The sequence below is a fragment of the Arachis stenosperma genome, chromosome 1 (assembly GCF_014773155.1).
Source record: "Arachis stenosperma cultivar V10309 chromosome 1, arast.V10309.gnm1.PFL2, whole genome shotgun sequence".
Classification (NCBI taxonomy): Eukaryota; Viridiplantae; Streptophyta; class Magnoliopsida; order Fabales; family Fabaceae; genus Arachis; species Arachis stenosperma.
In genome coordinates, this window is record NC_080377.1 from 13,977,225 (window position 1) to 14,000,985 (window position 23,761).

The window sequence follows — 23,761 nt, forward strand, 5'->3', positions numbered from 1 at the left end:
TCCTTTCTGGCTCGGGTCTAGGGTTGTCGTTGACCCTTGCATCCAGGTCGGCGAGGAACATTCCCGATGCCTCCTTGGAATTCTTCCTTAAGGAGAGACTGGCATTGTCGTAGGCGACTGCCGTTTCCAAGTCTCCCTTTATGGATCCCATGGATCCGTCATCAGCAATGAACTTCATTATCAACATCTTTGTACTGATCACTGCCCCGAGATCGTTGATAGTCTTTCTTCCCAGGATGACGTTGTAGGCCGTGGAGTCTCGCAGAACCACGAACTCCACCATTACCGACCTTCACCCCTGTCCTAGTCCTACGGAGACCGGTAGGGAGATTATCCCGTCGAGCTTGATAAAGTGGTTACCCAACCCTACTACACCGTGCTGGTGAGTCCTTAAATCAGCATCCTGGAGACCCAAAGCATCGAACACATTGCGGAACATGATATTTGAGTCGGCGCCAGTGTCTACGAGGATCCGCTTAATCAGGCCGGTTCCCACTCTGGCCGTGGTGATCATGGGAGGGTTCTCCGCGACCTCATCGAACCACTGGTCCTCTGGACCGAATGATATGGACAGAACCCTCTAGGAGCCTCGCGCGGGGGATGAGGATATTACCAAGACTTTGGCGTCCTTCTTGTGTGCCAATCTCGACCTTGAAGCCACGTCTCTCCCTATTACCATGTTTACTATGGTAAGGCCGTGCGTTATCCTCTGGATCTTGACGTCGCTTTACTGCGCGGCTCTTGTCTTCCCCTTCGCGGTCGTGATCCCGTCTCCTCGGCTCCCTGATGAGGTGGGAGAATTCGGCTAGCTTTCCATCCCTGATCACTTGCTCTAGCGCGTCCGTTAGGTCAAAACAATCCTGTGTTTTATGTCCATAGCCCTTGTGATAATCACAATAGAGGTTCTTGTTCCTCCTGGTTCTGTCCTTTAGAGGTCAGGGCTTCGACAGAATTTCCTTCTCAGCTATCTGTTGATAAACTTCTACGATGGGGACGGCGAGGGGGTGTAGTTGGTGAATTTCCCAACACAGGGAAACAACTTGAATATTTTGGTTGGCCCGCCGTCTCTGGCGTGATCTTTTAGCATTTCCTCGCCACCGTGCTGCCGAGGTTGATTGTAGGCAGGCTGCCGCTTGTTGGCAGCCACCACTTGACTGACTTTTTCATCGTTGATATATTCCCTAGCCACGCTTTGGATTTCTTGCATCGTCCACACCGGCTTCGTGGTGAGATGCTTTTTAAAATCCTCATTCAGAAGTCCATTCGTTAAGCACAGACTGGCCACCGAATCGGTTAGGTCGTCAATCTCCAAACATTCGTCGTTCAACCTGTCTAGGTATTTTCTGGTCGGCTCTCCAGACCTCTGTGTCACCCCAAGTAGGTTGATCGGGTGTTTCACCTTTGCAATGCGGGTGGTAAATTGGGCTAAGAAAGCGCGGCTAATATCTGAAAATTTGGCAACAGAACCCTGCGGGAGGCTGTTAAACCACCGTATCGCAGATCTTGCTAGAGTGACCGGGAAGGCGCGACACCTCACCTCGTCGCCTACCCCCTCCAAGTTCATTCTGGCCTCAAAGACCGTTAGATGCTCTTGGGGGTCTTGAGTTCCATCGTACCTCATGTCCGTTGGCTTATCAAAGTGCTTTGGTAGTCGGACCTCGAGGACGGAATGATGGAACGGGGTTGCGCCCATTATCACGGGTCATCGCGTTCCCTTCGGCCTTTCTCCGTCGTCTTCCCGATCTCGCTCAGTGGCGCGTCTCCCTTGAGGCCGGGTGTATATCACGGGGTCACGCCATCTTCTTGGACGATCCCGATCCTCCCAGGTACTTTCAGATTCAAATCGCGGGCTGGGCGTGCGCCGGGAGCAACTTCTCTAAGGAGTTCTTCCACGTCGCTCAAGAGACCGGGAATAGTTTGGTTCGAGAGTTCGTTGACGATGTTCCTGATCTGCCAGCTGGCGTTCCAGGTTCTGCACCCTATGACGCAATTCCTACATTATTCTGGTGCTATCGCTACCTGTTCCCCCAAAGGGGCGTCTCTCTTGGGATCGTGAAGACGGCTCGGGTCGTCACAGAGGGGACCTTATGCTCTCTCGGGAGGAAGCCACGAAGGCTGCCCCCTGGGCTCGACACCACCGCCAGGCTCTACTGGACCTAGTATGCAGTCCATTTAGGCATTCCCACAGACAGTACCAATGTTTGGAAGCTCGAGGACCGGACAATTCGGGGAGATCCCTCGGATGGTGATAAACCCCAATTTTGTGGTTTATCTTGTGCTTAATTTGGGGGTTTTGTCAATATTTCTCGCACTTATTCACAAGAAATACATGGTTTTGTGTTCACTTCCTAATATTGCTCCATGATAGAAAACATGCTTATTTTGCCTTAGAATTACTATATTTTAATCCTCTTTATTGCCATTCGATGCCGTGACGTATTTGTTGAGTGATTTCAAAATTAATAGGGTGAGAATGGCCTAGAAGAGAGAAAGAAAGCATGCATAAGAGGAAGGAACATGAAGATTTGGATTTTGGGAACTGCAGCACCGATGCGCACGCACACATCACGCGCACGCGTGGATGTGGATAGTTGGAAGCGGCGCCCAAGGATGGACGCATCCGCGTAGGCCAAAGAATTCTAACCAACGCGCACGCGCACTTGACGCACACGCATGGATCACAAAGGCAATCGGCACGCACGCACGCATGGCACGCACGCGCGGGAAGCTGTACGTGACCTCATTAAAAGAAATCGTGCCTGGCAATTTCTGAGGCTCATTAGGCCCAATTTCAGCTGTTTCTGCATGGAAAAGACCCAAGGATGCTAGGGAGAAGGGGGGATCAATCATTTTGACACTAAGACACATTTTCTAGTTTTTTGGTTCTTTGTTCTTCTAGAGAGAGAAACCCTTGTTCTTCTCTAGATCTAGCTTTAATTTGATCTTCCCTTGTTGAATCCGAATTGGATTTTGTTAATTACTAGTTTTGATTGTTTAATTTGAATTCCTCAGTATACTTTTGCTTAGATCTTGTGTTAGTTTATAGATTTTTGTCAATTGTCACTTTATACCCATTACATGAATGTTGTGAATCTTGACTTGTTGATGTTACATTGATGATTTCTATGCTTAATTGTGTTGTTTGAGTGATTGTAAATTGATATTTATTAGTGGGTATTTGTTAATTTCAATCCAATTGCAAATTGAACATGTCTTTTGTTAATGCTTACCATGTGTTTGATGAATTATTTACCTTAATTATGGAGTAGTTCTTTCTACTCTTGGCTTAGGCCAAGGGAATTGGGTAAACTTGAGTCGTTGGGTCTAATGAATTTGATGATTTGGGAACCCTTAGTGGTCAATTTGATAGCCATTGACACTAGCCTACTACTAGGTTAATTAGTAGTGAGGTCAGACCTTATGGGTAGATGTTGACCAAACCATTTAACATACTTCAAGTATAGAAGTAGACTTCATGGGTTTGGTTCCTCATAATTGTCAAGATATGGTTATTAGACAAGGATAGTGACCCCAATTCCCATGCCTAGCCAATAGTTGCTTTTATTATTCATATTTGAAAACCCAAATTCTTAATTGTCTTGCTTTAGTTATAGTTCTTGTTTAGTTGAGAGTAGAATTAAATTGAATGTTGTCTTCTTAGTTTGAAATTGCTCACATCTTACTCAGTTATTTGAATTAATTCCTTGCAATTTAGATTACTTGTTTGCTAAGATTCCTAGTTTACTTTCTTGCCCATGACTTACAACCCCGGATTTCTAACCAATGTTGAGGCACATGTTTGCCCATTCCTTGTGAGACGACCCGAGGTTTGAATACTTCGGTTACTTTATTGGGATTGAACTTGTGACAACCAAATCCTTTCTAAATTTGATCCTAAAGGATTGTTATTGGTAGAGCTATACTTGTAATGCAACTTCATTGAGAAATTCTCTTCCAACGTGATTCCCTCGATCATCAGATGGTAAGGTGGGGTTTCTGCCTGGTTCAGTATTGCGGAGATGGAGCTGGAGCAACCGACTTTCCGAGTTCTTGGTGTGGAGAGGGGGTGTCACCTGTAAAGACACTTCGACGCCCAAGTCAGTGTGGTGTACAGGTGGTAAGGGAGAAAAGTTGTGATGACGTACCTTAGGGGAGGGGTAGGACCCTCCCCTTATATACCTTGTCAATGGGGCGGGCCCCACAAGGGAAGGCCTCCTTCCAGGAAGCTTCGCTTCCCATAGTTGTCAAGCAGCTGGCAGCAAGAACATGTGTTCGAGCCGGGGACCGAGCGATTCGTAAGCGCTGACCCGACCATGTAGGCCGATTAGTTGCGGGTCGAGCGGTAACTCTACTCAGCTGGGCTGGGCCGTAACATATACATAAAAAATTAATTATAAAATATTTATTATGTATTTATATATAATTATATATATTATTTATTTTTTTTAATATATATTTTGTACTTATACGAATGGTTATATTTTATATATAATAATAATAATAATAATAATAATAATAATAATAATAATAATAATAATTATTGTTAAATATGATTAATCTTTAAAATGTCTAGTTATCAAATTAAAATACTAAAATATTAATTTAAATAATAATGTATAATTTAGAATTTTATTTTTTTAAGTTTTATATTTAAAAAATTGAATAATTCTTTTCTTAACAATATAATCGAAATATCTCTTTCTTTTATATATATATATATATATATATATATATATATATATATATATATATATATATATGTCACTAAATGATCATTTAAAAATTTACATCCCATACAATTATTAGCTATTGATGATATTTATAGTTTAAAAAGTTTTTTTCAATTACTGCAGTTATTATAGAAAAAACTAAAACTAATTTTAAAAGAAGAAACATCAATAAATAATATTTTTTCGAATCAATTTTTAAGGAAGAACACTAATCTCATTTAAATTTGAAAATAGATCATTATAACACACATCTAATACAAAGTTTTCAAATTGAATATCAAATTCTAAAAGTCAAGTAACATATTGTTGTGGAGTCAAAGTAAATAATTTAATGAGGACAAATAAATATTATTATCATGTCCGACTAAAAAAAAATTTAAATTATAGTGGGACGCTTGATCCCACACCAATACAAGTAGATCCGTCCCTCCAACAATCTTTATAATTTTATAAAATTTATAATAAAATTTTTATCATACTAAAAATATTAAAATTAATAGAGACTATTCTTTTTCAAATTTAAAATACCCATATTTAAAAGTTAAAATTTTAAATCTGTACATCTTTTTGTTTTTAGAATATTATATTTAATTTATTCTATTTTTTTTACAATAAAATTTAATTATAAAATTTAAAATGATGTAAGAAGTCAATTAGAAACTATAAATATAAAAATTTAATTACAAATTTAATAAAATTATAGAAATTGACAGAAAGTTTTAAACACTGATAAATTTACTAAAAAAATGAAATTAAAATTGTACCCATAAAAGATATGCTCCATATGACGAAATTATCCAAACCCTAAAAAACTACTTAAAATCTTTACCTTTTTTAAACCCTAATTTTTCTTGTCCCTTTTCTATCCCCAGTACAAATACTACAAGCAACACAATAATGTTATAAAATTATGAAAGACTAATTCAATCAAAGAACTAAATCTTAAAAATTTTGTTTTGATTTGATAATTTTTTTTATCATCAACCATGCAACAAAAGACTCTGACAACCTTGTAATATTGATTGAGAGGATCAAAAGAGACAGCAATAATGGCAGTGTAGAGAAAGCAATAGTGGCAGGGTCGCAAGAAGCTAACATAGCGGTAGAAAAAAAGGGTTGCAGATGACGAGGGAGTGATAGTAGTGGCCGACTATGATGCAAACAAGGCCATGGCTAACTCCAATGACAGAAAAATTTGTAGTAGAGGATGGTAGGAGGGAGGAGGAGGGTAGAGCTGGAGTCGGAAAGGAAGAGATTGTCATGGCAGAGGGAGTAGCAAATGACAGTGAATATGAATTTGAGCAAGTGCTTAACCTTCAGTGTCTATCTCCTATCAGCACAAAACGTAGCAAGACATTTATTAATGACCTTTGCTTGATCAAGGTTAGCTTCTGAAAAAAGAATGTGGTCATCCGCAAAGCACATATGAGATAACTTCGACCCATCTCCTTTTATATGGATGGGCTTCTAAAATCCGTGACCGACAGCTGCATTGATGAGTTGAGAGAGCCTTTCAATACAAAGGACAAAAATATAAGGAGAAATAGGGTCTCCTTGTCTAATACCTCTCGCAGGAGTGAATTCATTAAGATCCTCACTATTTTATAAGACTCTCATTCTAACATTAGAAATGCAGTGAAGAATGAGATTAATGGTATAGGAAAGGAACCCGATGTCTTTAAGGGTGTCTTCCACAAAACTTTTCTTAAGCCTATTATAGGCTTTTTGAAGGTTAATCTTAATAGCCATCCAATCTTTTGAGCTTTTTTATTTCCCATGAAATAAATCATCTCTTGAGCAATAATGATATTATTAGAACTATGTCTGCCGAAGACAAAACTGCATTCGGTAGGCTGGACAATCTTATTCATAAGCCTGCGCAATTGATTAGCATGAATCCTGGTAACCACTTTATAAAAAATATTACAACGACTAATAGGACGCATTTGTCTGACCCTAGTAACAGGGTCAATTTTAGAGATCAGTGTAAGGTTCCACATCGGTTGGGGAGGAAAACGAAGCATGCCTTATAAGTGTGTGGATACCTCTCCCTAGCATGACGCATTTCGACGAGTGAGTGTGGGGGGTTTCGGTTATCATCCCTAACGTCAAAGGCAAAATCGTGAGGCCTTATGTGCTAAAGCGGACAATATCGTGCTAGTGGGTGGTCTGGACTGTTACAGATGATATCAGAGGCGGAGTCCGGATCGATGTGTCAGCGAGGGCGCTGGGCTCCCTTAGGGGGGTGGATTGTAAGGTCCCACATCAGTTGGAGAGGGAAAAGAAGCATGCCTTATAAGGGTGTGGATACCTCTCCCTATCATGACGTGTTTTAACGAGTGAGTGTGGGGGGTTTCGCCTATCATCTCTATCGTCAAAAGCAAAACCATGAGATCTTGTGTGCCAAAGCAGACAATATCGTGCTAGCGGGTGGTATGGGCTGTTACAATCAGAGTGATAAGGTTCATTAATCTATCAAACCTTCCTTGAATCCAATACAATATGTTGCACCAGAGAATACAAATCCATTCCAACATAATCCCACTGGCTTTGATAAAAAATGGGTTGAATGCCATCTCTCTCTGGCACTTTAAGACTTCCCATATTAAAGGTCATCAACAAGATCAGAGAAGATACTTTATTCCATCTTCTTCTAACTATAGTTGATCCGTGAAAGTATTTCATGTTACAATCTCCAACCGCGATTTACTTGCACCTAGATTTTTGGTACCATAAAAATTCTTTATGGGCCAACACCTCTTTATATTCACTCCAGAGCTGTTTTTGAAGATTCTCAAGGAAATAATTATTGCTAGTAGCCAATTTGAAAGCAATGCCTTGAAGTCTTCTTAATATAGTTCTTTTGTTCTTGAAAATGTACCCAAACACATTAGTATTCTAGTCTCTAAGGTAGCGTTTGGTGGAGAGACAGAGACGGAAAGACTGAGACTGAGAGACAGAGACTAAGAGACAGGGATTGAAATAAATCTCAGTATTCTGTTTGGTGTAAAATGGGAGACAGGAATTGAAACAAAAATGAAACTCTAATTTAATTTTCACAAAGGGTAAAATTGAAATTAATTAATTGAAATGAAAGTATTTTAGGTATAAAATGTTATTAAAGTTTTAGTCTTCATCTCTAAAAATTTCAGTCTCCTGTGTCCCTACGTTTTGGAGGTACTGAAATACTGAAATTTTAGAGACAGAGACAGAAATTTTAGTACCCTTCTCTGAACTAACAAATACAATACTGAGTTTCAGTCTCTCAGTCTCTGTCTCAGTACCTCAAAACAAACGCTACCTAAGAGAATTCTTGAAACTCACAGTACCACTAGTCCAAGAGGAAGAGACATCCCGGAAATTCATGACCAAATTATTGAAATTCGGGTGTGACAGCCAAGCCGCCACAAATTGAAAAGTTCGCTGATTCCTGTTATGTATAGAAGTAGCATAAGGTTGCAGGCAGATGGGGGGTATGGTCGGCAAATGCTTCAAGATCCCTTCCAGGAAAGTTAATTGCTAATCTAAATTACTCGAGTCTCGATCCAATCTCTCGACAAAATTCCCCCTTTTCTAAGTGAACGACCAACCAACAAAATCCAGATCAACCAGCTCGCACTCAGAGACGCATCTTTGGAAGTCAGAGCACGCATTATGCGTAGCATTCACAGAATCCCCTTGACGCTCATAGGCATGGAGGATACCATTAAAGTTACCTAATAAACACTAAGGAAGGTTTATATTTCCATCCAGGGATCACAGCTTGTTCCAGAGATTCCTTCTACTGATGCGTTTGGGGCTTCCATAAACCATAGAGAGGAGCCGAGGAATCAAATCAACACCAATAACCTAGAGATGAACCAACTGGCAATTTTGCTCTTAGACATCAATTCCATGTACCAGAGTCCCAAAGGCACCAGACACCACCAGAATGTCCATTGGCTTCGACAATGAAGGAGCTATCAGAACCAATTTTATTTTTGATCTGTAAACCATGCACTCACTAATTTGAGGTTCTAGCAAAATCATGAAATTAGCATCATACTCCTTTCTGAGGTCTTTGATGAGAGAGTGGAAAGTTTTGCTATCGGCACCCCGGCAATTCCAACAATAACATTCATGATAACAAACTAAAAGGAAAGAAGTCACCAATGACTAAATCAAACCTGGGCATGAGGCCCTGACTTGTCGTGTTTCTTACCCAGGGAATTATCCCTCTTTTTTCTTTCTTGTCACTAGAATCAAGCATAATCACATCTGTAGGTCTTCTAAGGTATTTTCCGGCATTAAGGTCCCCACGAGAGTCAGCTGAGAGCCAGAGGAACTTGCATTAATAGTAAATGATTATTCTTTACTGCAAAACTTTCCTAACCAGAAAGGCTTGCTTCATAGCATCATAAGCTTTATATTGTTCCTTTTGAAGATGTCACATATAATTTATCACTACCCCTTTCATGTCTTTTGCTTTTGGAGATTTCTTCTTTGGAGTCACAGGAATAGGGATCTTGGAACCTTCAAGAGAGGGAGGTGGAACCTTGCTATTAGGTTTAGAGGTGGGTTTCACCCCTTTCTCAGTACTGTGGGCATCAGTTTTGTTATGAAGGCCCTTTTTACTACTTTGTGAGTTTTTACCGGCTCCAACCTGTAATATTTTTTTTAGTAGATTACCTTTTATTGTTCACAACATGGGCTTTTCAAGGACCAGGCCCATTAGAAATATTCAAGGCCACGATGACATTCTCATGCATGGAATTCTTAGACGGAGTGTCCGTTTCTTCCTCGTGCAAGATATTTCGCGAGCCGTTAGCATTAATGGGCATATCTCCCTCATCATCTCTTTCGTGATTTATAGGAAGATCTTGATCAATCATATCTTCGATCTTTCCTTAATTATTCAGGATATTTTTTTGCCTAATATGGCGTTCGACTAATATCCAAGGCCCAAAATTAGGAGGAGCTTGATTTCCTCAAGGATCACTTTCAATTTCTTGGTTCTTTCCATTTTGGTTATCATTTTCACTGGGGATTTGGTCTCGAGAGTCTACTTTATTTTTTTTTCACGGTCGACCTCCTGGTTTACCGTCTTCTCCATCAAATTATCAGGACATATATTTGTCTGATGAACATATTTGTATTGGTTGGTTGATTCTTCTCAACACATGGAGTAGCAATCTCTATGTCTTTATTTACTTGATTCAAGTCAACGTTAGATCTAATTCTAACTCTTTTAGTATTACGTTGCACCAAATCTTTTTTTCTGTTTAAAAATTCTAGTAGAGCCTTCTTTAATCATGACGGTTCAAATGGTGATTAATTAAAAAAAAAAATATATAAACAAAATATTAAAATAATAAATATATTTAACCTTTTACTTTTTTAGAACATAGAAAATTAATTAGGACAAAGTAACTAAAGCGCCATATAATAATTTTTAGAAGAAATTAAAAAAATAATAAATACGTCTTTGACTTTTTGGCTCATAGATATTTATATTCTTAAAGATTAAGAAAATATATTTAAATTTTTAATTTTTTCAAAAATTCTATGAGACAGATTAGTGCAGTCTATCAAACCCAAATGAACATAAGATCAATATGTCTAAATTTTAAAAAGATCGAAAATTTAAATATATTTTTAAATTTTTAAAAAATTTAAATGCCGGCAGGTCAAAAGGTCTTAAAATTCTCGTATTTTATATATTTGATATAAAAAAAGAAAAAGAAAAAGAAACGGAATCGGAAAAAAGTTGTGCTTATTTTGCAGTGTTCCCAGTTACCGGCGAGTTTGGACTGGCCGCAATCGTCGTCGCCAGCCTTCTGTGCTTCCGCCTCTGCCAGTCTACAGAGACCCGAAATTATCTCAATTCCAACATTCAAACATTCGATATTGGTTTCTCCAATTCAATCTAAGAAATCTGTGATCCTCTCTCGAGTTGGGGTTTATCTCAAAACCCAAAATCAAACCCAATCATGGAGGCATTGGCGTCAAACCCCCGAAGAAGCACTGCCTCCAACAAACAGCAACAAGAAGCGAAGATTCCGAAACCCCAACGACCGAACCAATTTCCATCACACCGGGACGCGGTGCACGTGTCCCCAAATGCGAGAAAACTGTGCGAGCTGCTGACGCGAACCCCTCCTAACGACATCGAAACTGCCCTAACTAACTGTGGGATCCGGCCTTCCCACGATGAGGTCCACGAGGTCCTCGGGCTGTCCTACAGCGTGCCGTCGTCGGCCGTGAAGTTCTTCCGGTGGGCCGGGCAGCTTCAAAAGCACTCGGGCCATGCCTGGAACTTGATGGTGGACCTGTTGGGGAAGAACGGGGTGTTTGAGTACATGTGGGACGCCATCAGGTCCATGAAGCAGCAAAAGCAGCTGGCATTGCCCACCTTTGTCTCCGTTTTCGAGAGCTACTGCACTGCTGGCAGGTTCAATGAAGCCTTTATGAGCTTCGATGTTATGGACAGGTACGGCATTCAGCCCGACGTTGTTGCCGTCAATTCCCTCCTCAGCGCCATCTGCCGCGAGGACAATCAGACAACCGTCGCATTGGAGTTCTTCCATAAGATCAAGGGCAAGATTCCGCCCGACGGGGATACTTTCGCCATTTTGCTGGAGGGCTGGGAGAAGGAAGGAAATGCCGCCAAGGCCAAGAGCACGTTCGGCGAGATGGTGGTTAGAATTGGTTGGGATAGGAAGAACATGGCTGCCTACGATGCTTTCTTGATGACATTGGTTCGTGCATTGCAGGTTGATGAGGCTGTCAAGTTCTTGAAGGTGATGAAGGACCATGACTGCTTCCCAGGTTTGAAATTCTTTACCAATGCTCTTGATATTATCATCAAGCAAAACGATGCGGCTAATGCTGTCATTTTGTGGGATGTCATGCTTGAGAGTGCCTTGGTAGTGCCTAACTTAGTAATGTACAATGCTGTCATTGGCTTGCTTTGCAATAACAATCAGATAGATCACGCCTTTCGCCTGCTCGATCAGATGGCGTTTCAGGGTGTTTTCCCTGACTCCCTCACTTATAACATTGTTTTTGAGTGTTTGGTGAGGAACAAGAAGGTTCATGTGGCCGAGAGGTTCTTCAACGAGATGGTGAAGAACGAGTACCCGCCCACCAGTACCAACTGTACCTCGGCCATTGCAATGTTCTTTGATCGTGATGATCCTGAGGCAGCGCAATCGATTTGGACTTACATGGTTGAGAATCATATTAAGCCGCTCAGTGATGCTGCCAATGAGGTGCTACTTGGTCTTTGTCAGCTGGGCCGGCTCTCGGAGGTGAAAAGGTCAGCGGAAGACATGCTGGATTGGAAGATCATGATATATGAGTCCACAATGGCAAAGTTGAAGGATGCATTCTATAGAGATAGTAGGACTGCGAGGGACAGATATGACAGTCTGTCCAGGAGGTGGAAAGCTCATGGCAAATTGTAATTTAGACAAACCTTTTCTTTTTGTGTTGAACTTTTCAGTATATAGCCATCACTGACTGAGATAGTGTTAAATGAGTTTTATCCTTTCACTCCCTCGCAGTAAGCCTTTCCCTTTGAAATTCTTTTGCATCGGGAGTTATTTTTGCTGTCTATAGTCTTTTCTTCCATTCATATTACATGTTTATGTTAAATGTTTACAGGTGGTCATTATTCTTGATTCTTCTGTCTTCTACATGTTCATGAGGTTGGTATTTTTGAAGTTGGCAACAGTGCTACTTGAGATGAACTTCATTGAGGCTCCTGAATTGTAGTTTCTTTGTGCGTGAGGATTTTGAGTTTCCATATATTATGGAGTTACCATAATATGAATTGCTTTGTATGAGTGAATAATTTGCTTTGAAAATAACGTTAGTATTTTAGCTGGAGGTTAAGTCTTCACCTCAATGGTAGGGGGTGATGACTTGTGATGCGGTAGTCACAAGTTCAAATGCTGGAAATAATCTCTCCACTTGTGGTAGTAAGGTTGCAAATAGGCCTACCTTCCTTAAACACCATCCACTGGGAAAACCTAATGCTTTTACAGTTCTGCCCAGCTTTATCTTTCACTTATTCACACTCTGGTTCTCTGGCTTTTTTTTATTTGTATCACCCGTACAACCATGGTGGGGTTTCTATATTTTCATTCTCCAGCAATTTCTCCCTCTTCTTTTGCTCAAAATGCTTTAATATGTGAGCTTACCAAGCTTGGCAATTTTGGTTGCCTTCCATTACAGTTCAGATTGCAGAAGTACTGTGATCTAATACTCATGAAGTATTAAGTTTTACAAAGGGGTAGCAGCATATCTGGTTACTATTTGTTATATGGAATTTTTACTATTTATATGTGGATCTTGAATGCAAACGCCTCATGTATCATGTCCTGTCATTTTTGTTATCACTTGGTGATGCAAATGGGGAACATGGTATTGAGGATCCAACTTTTATAGTTGAAGGATAAAAGCTCCTTTAGTGGTCTGCATGCCACTCTGAGGGTCTTGTTTTCTTTTAAGTTTGGCAAACTTAGAAGGAAAAGTTCAATACCAGGTGGATACCTTAGATATTGTTCTTCAATTTGGAGAGATCATCAATTTATTTTTGCAAGTTTGCCATGCTCTTGAAGAGATTAAGAATTGATTGACAGGAGCAATCTTTCTCCGGAGCCACAGGACTTAACAATAGTCCTTGTCTCTGTTTTGGTTAGTTTGTCTTTATCTTCCATTTTTCTGATCTTCAATTACCTTTGAAAGTCGTCCACAAGATTGTGCTGTAAATGCCAAGCCCAGGCAGTTGTCATTGCAAATATTTGACAAGCATGAGCAGCATTAGATGGTCAACAGTTGGCACAAGGGTTGATGTTTGAATTCTCACATTTTATTCAAGGTTTCCTGTTTAGTTATTCTTGTGATTTGTGAATGTTCGGAACGGTGATCATTCTTATAAAAGCTTTACTTTTACCAAATGTAAGCGTGAGGCACTAGTGCACTAAACTAATGTTAAGTGCGGTCTGTTTATTCGGTTTTCAGTATCAAATTATGCACTGGAATTATCAGTGTTTGTACGATGTTATGGTTCTGTTCTATAGTTCACACATTCATCGCTTAATGCGTGCAGCTATCATTGTAATGTATGATTGAATATGTAGTACAAACTTGCAAGCAAACTGTTATTGGTTAGTAGTTACCTTGGTTTGTTCTATTACACTGCACTTGTGAAAAATTTCATGGATAAAGTTGATTCGTTTCTAGACCTTATTAAGGCTCCTCATAGTTTGCGAATCATTCTGTTAGTTTTGTACCCTTAACATTTATGCGTCTGATAAAGCAATTGCTGCTTTTTTATGTAAAAATGGTCTAACTAAATTCATGTATATATATATTTTTATAAAACATTTGTACTTGATAGAGTGCTTAATCAGGTTTAAAGAAGAGGGGGAATCAGTATATAACTGAGTGTGATTCATACGCGTTACATATCCTAGGCATAAGATTTGCAATGTTTATTTTGAATGTTTAACTCTGGATACAGTCACTTGAAAATAGGAAAACGTTCTTTTGCATCAAGCTTGTTTTTAAAGCAAGGGGGGGAAATGTATATTTACTATTTCTTTAAAATATTTTATGCGAGTGTTTACTACTAAGTCGTAAAGATAAAATGTTATTTGCTAATCTAGAAGTGTGTATAAGGTTGTAAATTGTAATTCTGCCCAAGTAGGAATATGTACTAGTTAATATATGCTTTACGCATGCAAGTGTGGACCCACTTATACTTGAGAACAGAATTTGCTATGAAGGCAGAGTAAGAAGAAGGATTTTGCATCTAGCAATGCAAGTTTGGTATTTTACCTTTTCACAATTAACATATAAACCAAGATTCCCAGTTCATGGTAATATTTGCTATACGGCAATTGAAGTTTCTAATCATATAAACAGTAGGAGAATCATAGTCTCACAGAATTTGAATATATTCTTAACAAATAAACTTGTTTTTTCATTATTTGGAAAAGAGTGTATATTAATCCTCTTTCATATATGTACGAATTTTACATTGAAATGATTAATCTATCTCTTTTTCTCTTAAAATAGTGGAAACAAATTTATCGTTTTAAACCGTAAGATTATTTTATGACATGGTTAGGAATTTAAAATATATGAAAATGCTAGAAAATGAAATGGGATATAGTAATTTGCGCACAGGATCAAATGCTTTAAAGTTGGGAAAGGAATTAAACGAAGATACTAAAACCCCATTGTAAATAGAGTTAAAGAACCCAAATTGTTTATGTGCTTCATGTTCTGAAGCCAAACTGCTCTCTTTTCACCACAACACAGAACAAAACAGAGAGAAAGCAGAGCAGTGGGAAAAAGAATGTTTTAGTCCCTCAAGACTGATTGATTCATGCTCTATGCCTACGGCTTTCAAGAGAAAACTCGATCTCCATCGGCGGCAGGGCCGAACGAACCCCTTGATCTGGCTAGCAGCGATCCTATGCACCATCATAGCCATAGCAGTTGTGATTGCAGGGATAGTAGTTTTCATTGCATACTTGGTCATCCATCCAAGAGTACCTGTGATCAGCATCACCAATGCTCATTTAGACCTTCTGCGGAACGACTACGCCGGCCTCCTCCAGACACAGCTCACAGTCATTGTGAGGGCTCACAATGGCAATGCCAAGGCTCATGCTACTTTCTCTGACATAAGCTTCAACATCAGCTTCCAAGGCCAAGGCATAGCCGTCCTCGTTGCGGATTCTTTGGAGGTTCCTAAGAATAGTACTAAGGATCTTAACTATGTTATTCAGTCTTCTTCCATTCCTTTGACTCCTGATCAGATGGAGAAAGTAGATGATTCTTGGAAGAAGAATGAGATTGCCTTCGATTTCAAGGGAAATGCAAGGACTCGGTGGAGGATAGGGCCTGTAGGATCTGTTAAGTTCTTGTGCCGCTTGAACTGTCAACTCAAGTTCCATCCTTTGAATGGCAGCTACATTCCAAATAGGTGCACCTCAAAATCAAAATGAATCTCTTCTTATTCTCCTCCTTCTTTCATAATTCAACTTACATATTCTTATTTTTCTTGCCTATGTAGATATTATTTCAGCTAATAAAATTCAGTATCTATTCTTAGATTCTTTGCTTTTCAAGTACATTGTCATGTTTTAATATTTCTTCATGTGTAACTCAGCAAACATGTCTCAGTGTTTCATAATATATTTCCGCCATGAAACCCTTCTCCTTTTATTTTTATATTTTAACTAATTTGGGTGGTCGACTAACAATAAAATAGAGTGAAAATTGAAAAGAATTTTTTTTTTTGTTGTACTTAAAAGTGAGAATGTTTGATATATTATTTTGCAGAAATTACAAAATAAGTTCATCTTTTATTTATTTAATTTATTTTATAGTTAATTTTAGCTGGCAAACTTTATTATTATTATTTTTGTTTTCAACTTACACCCAAGTAAGCAAACAAGGAAGAGGGAAAATATTACGAAATTCAAATTGAGAGTTAATAATGAAAGATTCATCCATAAGGAAAAGACAAGTAAAATCCAGATCCTTTCTTCAACGTTGAAAAAGTGTCAATGATTTGCACCTTTTGCTTCTTTTTGGAAACTTTCTAGTGAAGCTTTGCTCCCTCGAGTATATTGTAGGGTAAGTATTAGGTATTTGGCAATACCTTTGTTGTTAAGTTTAATGGTAACACCTATATTGTTTTTAATTCATTTCCCTCTTTTTGGATATCTCTAATATATTAGTATTTTAATATTTCAACTTTCAAGCTTGTATTATATATTGAAAAAAATGAAAATAAAAGTTGTTATGAAATGAGGGACAAACAAAAAGATAATTACTGAAATTGAAAAAAGAAAAGATAAATTAAAATAAAAAAGTTTAAAATTAAATACAAAGAGAATTATTTTATTTTTTTATTTAATTTTTTGATACAATAAGATAGAAACTCACTTAAGATAAATTAAATACTTCTACCTATTTTTTTGATGTAATAAGAGAGAACTTCACTTATCTACACTATGATTTTATCACGAAACTAAAATGGGAGTTTTCACTCAATGACGGCTATAATAATAATTTAAAAGGTATTTATAACATCTTATTAGATTAAAATAAAAAAATCTTAAACTCATTAAAATAAAATCCAATCTAGTAATTAAATAAACAAAATTAAAATACAAAAAATTAAATTTAACATTCTAATACTTAAAAATATAAACTAATAACTACTAAATAATACTTGAACTTTTTATATCACGAACATTTGAAACATGTATTAAAAATATATCATAAAACATATCATATCTTATATTTTTAAAATAAAAAAAACTCAAGACTCAAGAGCCAACAAATTTTATTATTTTTTATCAGCATTTTTAATCATCAATTTAATTCTTTTAGTTTGAACTTATTTTTAATCTACACTTTTAAATATTGATGATTAAATAATAGCACAAAATAATAAATTTTATTCATCCTCTAACATTTTTGTTTTAATATTTTATTGCTATATGTGACTTTTTACTTTTGAAGAGTAAAGTCATTATTATTGAAATATCTATAGCTATATCTTCACTTATTTTATTTATGAAGAAAGCATAATTGAAATTCAAGTATAAGTGTATAACAAAACATTAATAACCTAACAAAAGTGAGATATACATATTTATTGCACTCCCTTTTTCAAATTCAAATTCTTAACTTTCTTTTTAAAATAAGAAAACTAAAGACAAACCTACTCCTTGATTTTGTAGTGTAGGCCACTAAAAATAAAATTGTAAAATGTAAACGTTATGAATTGAATTGTTTGGGCCAAGCAAATGAGAATATGTGGCAACTTAGCTTTTTTTTTTTTTGGTCAGTGGCAACTTAGCTTAAGATGTAGACACATCATACATGGAATGGTAATGACGGCGCTATCGTTGGGCCCCTAACGAATAGGGCCCACTTCGGACCCAAACGTAAAATGGGCCCACTTGAGCCCGATTTCTCGCGGTCGCTGTTCCTACAATCGTGACCATAGAAACTTTGACGATGAAGATTTATTTGAGAAGAATGCATTGGGTGGCATCACGTTCACATCACATCACATCAACTTTGAATGCTTGATATGCTGCTCTTGTTGTTTCTCTCACTATTAAATGCAAACTCACATCGCTCCATTACTGCATTTCTTCTTGAATTCAATTCAATCTCGTTTTCATTCTTCATTCCTCTATCCTCGATAAGCTCGTATAGAAACTTGAACCAAAGCACCTTCAGAAAATTAAAAACGCCATTGAAGAAGTAGTGAACAATTTTGGTGTGCTCAGGTATAAAATTTTCTTAATGCTTGTTACGTTTTACGCTTCTTTATTTATCTCTCCAAGTGTTCTACTATAACTTCGCCATTTTGAAAGTTTAATGAGTCTGAAACTCTTGAGGTCTGAGCTGAGCTTCTTCTCCATTTTCTTTTGATTTAATTTTTTAGTATCCGTTGAAACATTTTGATTTTGAATAAAAAATATTATTATAAAAAGAAAATGAAGAAGGAAAAGGTGTAACTGTAACGTGTAAATCTGGGATGGGCACATGGTTGGTGCAGATCCCTGTTTTCTTGGCTTTTTTGACCTCATTTTAATTACTACCTTCAAAAGTTTTCCATAAGTAGTGCCTTTTTTCCGCTCAAACACACTGCTTTTTCTATTTTACTTTCCCCTAACTTTGCTTATTGCATAATTAATTAATCCCTTCTTAACATAACACGTGACATCTGTGTACCTTATGATGAAGATTAATATGCTTTATTATAATAACGTTATGTAGAAATATAATATTCTCACATGAATGCATATGATCAAACCAAACATTTTGCGTAGCCTTAGATATTTGATATGAGGATACAATTAATTGTTGGAATAACATATATTTGGGATATAATTGGTGAAGAAGAAGGCACATTGGGAGAGTTATTGAAGCAACAGTGTCGTTTCTTTGAAGAAGGAAAAGGATGTTAGTGATGAGGAAAAGACTAGCTTGCTGCACCAGGACATCCAAAATTAGCACTGACTTTGATCATGACCACCAAGCCAGTAAGTTACCATACTCCTCTTAATAAAATATTATTATTATTCAAAAAAAATGTTTATCGTTAATATGACCATATCATCAGGGCGGGACAATCCAAATTAAATCAAGTAACGATAAATGTTGCATATACACGTACATCTTTCTTTTCTAGTATTAAGAAAATTAAGAAAAAATATAAAAAGTTGTCTTTTAGGTTTTAACATAAAAAAAGGTACAGATATGAGTAGAAAATTTCTAGTATGATTTCTCAAAAATAAATAAATGAAATCTCTCCCAAAAATTTGAATGGTTATAGTAGAAAATTTCACTGAAAGAGTTTATATATCACTGTCACTACCTAGTACTATACTAAGTTCCCACGTAAAATAAATAAATGATTGCTTAGTGTCAGTTTAAGAGGAGAGTATAAGCGCCTAAGATTTTCAAAGATTCATGATGTTGCACGTCAATTGATTAGATGCATCTATAGAAGCCAATTTTAGAAGTATACAGCGTAGAATGAATGAAGCGAATGAAGGGTGTAGTGTGTGTACCCCACTTACTGGTTAGTAGCTTGGTCTCTGGGTCAAATGTACATTTATTTAATTGGGTTGTGCCTACTTACTGCCTCTGCAACTCCCCCTGCCACAGGCAAATACAAATTCAATTGAGGACTTTCAAAAATTGAAAACTATGCATACACTGTACTGTATTTTCGAATTTGGATTTGGATGGAGATTGTGGATTGTACCTTTCTTCCCCACCTTTTACGAGCTATTGGATCATATGAAGGAGTGGACTAGTCACCAAAAGAAAAAAAATATGGAGTGGACTCATTTATGCATCCGAAGGTTATAATACTTTCTATGGTTTAAAATAATTGAAAAAAAAACATATAAATAAAATTAATACATAGATTTTAATAAAGTATAATGCTGCAGAAATAGATAAATTACTTCTAAATAAATACGGGTAATTACTGCTTGAGTAATCAATACATTAAATTAAAAACTTTTAGTAAATGTTGGAACATTTAATTTAAAAATATTGGGCTCAACACCAAAAGATTTTATACTTTGAGTTTGAGAATAAAATTAAAACTTTTAGTAAATGTTGGAACATTTAATATGTTTTTTCCTTTTCCCTAAAATGAAAAGTTCTCAGTTCTCACAGTGCTATTTAATTTTTATTCAAAAGGTTAAACACGTATTGATAAAAAGGATTAGCGTCCAATCTCTTAAATCGAGTTGCATGCGACAAACTTGACTAATGCTCTCTTGTGTGATTGTGAACCTGAGTGCCTTATTGTGTGGCATGTCTTCGTGGAAGCATTTCATACAACAACTCTGTACTAAGATTATTTTGTCTAAACATATTTAAGTATTAACTATAACCAACCGCTTATGTTTGTGTTATAGTTTTATTACTTCACATGTCTTTAGATAAACAATTTCTCAACATTTAAGACTGAAGAGGACAGGATAACTAACACATGTTCTATTTTCTTGTCCCTTGTCAATGCTTTCTAAATCGTCCAGCAGAGATGTTTGACCTGCTAAATAATTATTGATGTTGAATATAATGACCTTGGTATAACTCTGACTCCTTATGAGCTCGTGCTTTTAAGAAGCTTGATAATAACTTTGTAAATGCTGCTGAGTAGCTTTTGTTAAATAGCAACAACCAGCAAACCACCCAATTAATTGTTTGACAACTTTTGACACTGGAATGTTTCAGGGATTATGACATATGATGGCCTTGAGAGTTGCATTCTTGACAACCAATCTTCTGAAGATGAAAGCAGAACTAGCAGAGGAGATGGATGTATAACCGATTCATTCAATGACGATGACTTCAGTTGTTCATCCAGTAAAGATACTTTCAGATCATTCTCTTCACAATGTTTGAAAATGAAAAGGGATGACGAACAAGGATCGGAAGAATGGGAACTCTCTCAGAGTCCTCAACATTTTTATGTCAAAGAGAAGCCTGCTTATGCTATGCAGTGTTCGGATGTGGAAGCCATGAGAGAAAAGTTCTCAAAGTTGCTGCTAGGTGATGATATTACAGGAGGAACTAAGGGCCTCAATACAGCTTTAGCTTTGTCTAATGCCATCTCTAGCCTATCAGGTTTGCTTTTGATGCTTTTTACCTTTTTTCAATCTCTCAGTTCCATTTATATTTGAGAAACTTACATATATTTTCAAAAAATTTGTCTCTGATTTTAATACCAAAATATGCAGTGACGGTGTTTGGCGAGTTGTGGAAATTGGAACCATTACCTGAAGAACGGAAGAGCAAATGGCAAAGAGAAATGGACTGGTTGCTGTCTCCTACAAACTATATGGTTGAGTTGGTTCCTGCAAAGCAAAATGCTGCCAATGGTGGAATCTTTGAGGTATTGTTTCATTTGATCTGGAATGGAAATGATTTAACATTTTATATGAATCACACTTCAGTACAATAAGATAGTCGTCGTGTTTGAACAGATAATGACCCCGAAAGCTCGTTCTGATGTCCACATGAATCTTCCAGCACTTCAGAAATTGGACTCTATGCTTATTGTAGGTCAAAATCTTCATTTTATAAACATCCTGTGGAATCACTATGTAGACTGTATAGACATCTTAATGTTTTGATTGACAGGAGACACTAGAATCCATGGTGAATACTGAGTTTTGGTATGAAGAGGGAGGAAGCCGGGCAGAAAGGAGGAGCACGAGTGTAAGACAAAGCAAAAGATGGTGGTTGCCCTCACCCCAAGTACCAAGTACTGGGCTTTCAGACACTGAACGAAAGAGGTTGATTCATCGGGGAAGGGTGGTACACCAAATATTCAAGGCTGCCAAATCGATAAATGATAATATTTTGCTTGAAATGCCTGTTCCAACAATTATTAAAGATGCACTTCTAAAGGTGAGACTTGGAACTCTGGAGACTTGGAATTATATGTTTTTGTTAACCTCAACCACTATATTCCCAATAGTGATGATTAAAGATACCAGAAAAATAGGATCAATCTATGGTTAGGTATAAAGTATGAACATGAATAGAACATTCCATTATAAGGAATAGTATTGGTTGTTAATTCTTAATCTGGTAACACAAGAAAATTTGCAAGTTTTTTCATTCTTGGATCAAGAAATATGCAATCATAATGCTAGATAAACTTTCTGTGCACTGTAATGCAATCTTCATTGAATCATCGACTAAAATAATCTCTCTGCATTTTCAGTCTGGAAAGGCAAGCCTGGGAGAGGAATTGTACATGGTTTTGACAGCTGAATCAAGCAGTGGAGAAGAAATGCTCAAGTATCTTAATTTAAAAACTGAACATAAAGCCTTAGAGACTGTTAATAAATTAGAAGCCGCGATGTTTTCATGGAAAGAAAGAATGAGAATTACACAAGAAGATAGTGGCAAGTCCCCACTACGAACCTCATGGCCTTTCATGAAGGACTCCATGCCAAGTACCGAAAAGGTGGGGATGTGGTTGGACCGTGCACAAACTCTTTTAAAGCTGCTTAAAAGTAGATACCCAAACCTTCCTCAAACATTTCTTGATGCTGCCAAAGTTCAGTATGGCAAGGTGAGTTTCTAAATGTTACTTATTCTAAGTGTGGAAAGTTTCCTACATATGCTTTCATTTATCTGCTTCAATAACAAGCATGTTACTGTTATTTGTCCCCAAGAAAAATGTAAAATCCATGTCATATTGAATTATTGTCTACAAAGATCTTTTTTAGATTGATCTTGGTTTGAAAGATCTTTTCAAACTGTAAAATTAATTTACCTTAGAATGTCATACTAAAATATCTTAAAACATCTTTTTTTGTGTTATAAAATGAAGATCTTTTTCCTACAAGAATGAAAAGAGAGAATTATGAGTCGTTGAGGTCCAAAAGTTTCTCCTTATCAATGGCGTGGAAATTTTTCAAACATTAAAGTGGTAATGTTAGCTGCTTCTTTCTGCAGGATATTGGGCATTCCATTCTGGAAGCATATTCCAGAGTTCTTGCGAGTTTTGCCTTAAGCATACTATCTAGAATAGGGGATATACTGCAGGAGGATGCTTTAAGCAATCCGAATTCCCCCATGGCATCAATTAATTCTTACTCTCCTGGGACAAGTCTTTCAGAATCTTGGGTGGCTAGCTCACATGTCAAGCACTCGTTGATTGATAAGATGAACAAGGCAGATGGACAGTACTGTGAATCTAGTTGCGATAGTAATTCTGATTTAGAGCTATCATCTGCAGAGGCCAAAGCCAACTCTGTAACTAGCACACCAAGCCGTAATCGAGTTTGGTGCATTGGTAGAGAGGCTTGTAAAAGTGTGTCTCCCTGAATATCCCCATAGGAGGCTTTTGGAGCCTAATTTTGTATATCCTAAATGTTGATAATTGTTGTTAACATATGCTTATTATTAATGCAAGCAAATTAATAGATTTTGCCTCATAAACTCTTTTATTATGTACCATGGTGGTATATAAGAGTTTCTTTCTGACTAGGCTAAAATAAAATATTGAACATCTCAGTTATTGTATTTGGAGCAAGTAGGCAATTAGGCATAAGCACGAAAAGAAAAATGAAAGGAAAAGACGTAGCAAATCAAGTAGAAAAAGCACAAAAATAAAAAAATAGTGTGATCATATGCATAATACATGCAGTCTAGTCAATCCTGAAAGAATTCTTTATCAGGTTTAGCTCTATGATGACATCCTCCATGCTCATTCTTTCTTTTGATGGCTCCACTGAACAAGCAAGTCCAATCTTAAACAGTGAATGTAAACACTTCTCTGCATCAGAACGTCTTATTTTCAAGTTTCCCTGCTGTTCTCTGCTGCTGCTGTTCTATCTATTCTGCATGCAGAATAACTGGGTCCACGATCTGAAAGATTTTATTTGTCAACACTATCTTCGCGTAGCTATTGTTCAGTTTGCTTTGATCTTTCTGATTAAGTGATTATACAAGGTCGGAGAAGG

The 23,761-nt window shown here is 37.2% G+C and overlaps 4 protein-coding genes across 5 annotated transcripts; 3 read left to right on the forward strand and 1 right to left on the reverse strand.

Moving 5' to 3' along the window:
* Positions 1-982: 982 nt before the first annotated feature.
* Positions 983-1,693, reverse strand: LOC130975738 (uncharacterized). The gene has a single exon (XM_057900482.1). The coding sequence runs from the start codon at positions 1,691-1,693 to the stop codon at positions 983-985; it is 711 nt and encodes a 236-aa protein (XP_057756465.1).
* An 8,750-nt stretch (positions 1,694-10,443) lies between these two features.
* On the forward strand, positions 10,444-14,004 carry LOC130962961 (pentatricopeptide repeat-containing protein At1g77360, mitochondrial-like). Its single transcript, XM_057889137.1, has one exon. The coding sequence runs from the start codon at positions 10,700-10,702 to the stop codon at positions 12,173-12,175; it is 1,476 nt and encodes a 491-aa protein (XP_057745120.1). The 5' UTR covers positions 10,444-10,699; the 3' UTR covers positions 12,176-14,004.
* Positions 14,005-15,010: 1,006 nt separating this feature from the next.
* On the forward strand, positions 15,011-15,835 carry LOC130946200 (NDR1/HIN1-like protein 12). Its single transcript, XM_057874877.1, has one exon. It carries the CDS (start codon positions 15,116-15,118, stop codon positions 15,731-15,733), a length of 618 nt encoding a protein of 205 aa, XP_057730860.1. The 5' UTR covers positions 15,011-15,115; the 3' UTR covers positions 15,734-15,835.
* Positions 15,836-17,823: 1,988 nt separating this feature from the next.
* On the forward strand, positions 17,824-23,224 carry LOC130962684 (rop guanine nucleotide exchange factor 14-like). 2 transcript variants are annotated; one of them, XM_057888872.1, is made up of 8 exons: positions 17,824-18,040; positions 18,660-18,799; positions 20,514-20,906; positions 21,020-21,174; positions 21,266-21,340; positions 21,423-21,692; positions 22,012-22,365; positions 22,752-23,224. In XM_057888872.1, the coding sequence occupies exons 2-8, from the start codon at positions 18,718-18,720 to the stop codon at positions 23,121-23,123; spliced, it is 1,701 nt and encodes a 566-aa protein (XP_057744855.1). In that variant the 5' UTR covers positions 17,824-18,040; positions 18,660-18,717; the 3' UTR covers positions 23,124-23,224. The 2 variants fall into 2 exon arrangements, with proteins under 2 accessions (XP_057744855.1, XP_057744848.1); XM_057888865.1 differs by having other exon boundaries at positions 17,871-18,040; positions 18,657-18,799.
* The last annotated feature ends 537 nt before the right edge of the window (positions 23,225-23,761 follow it).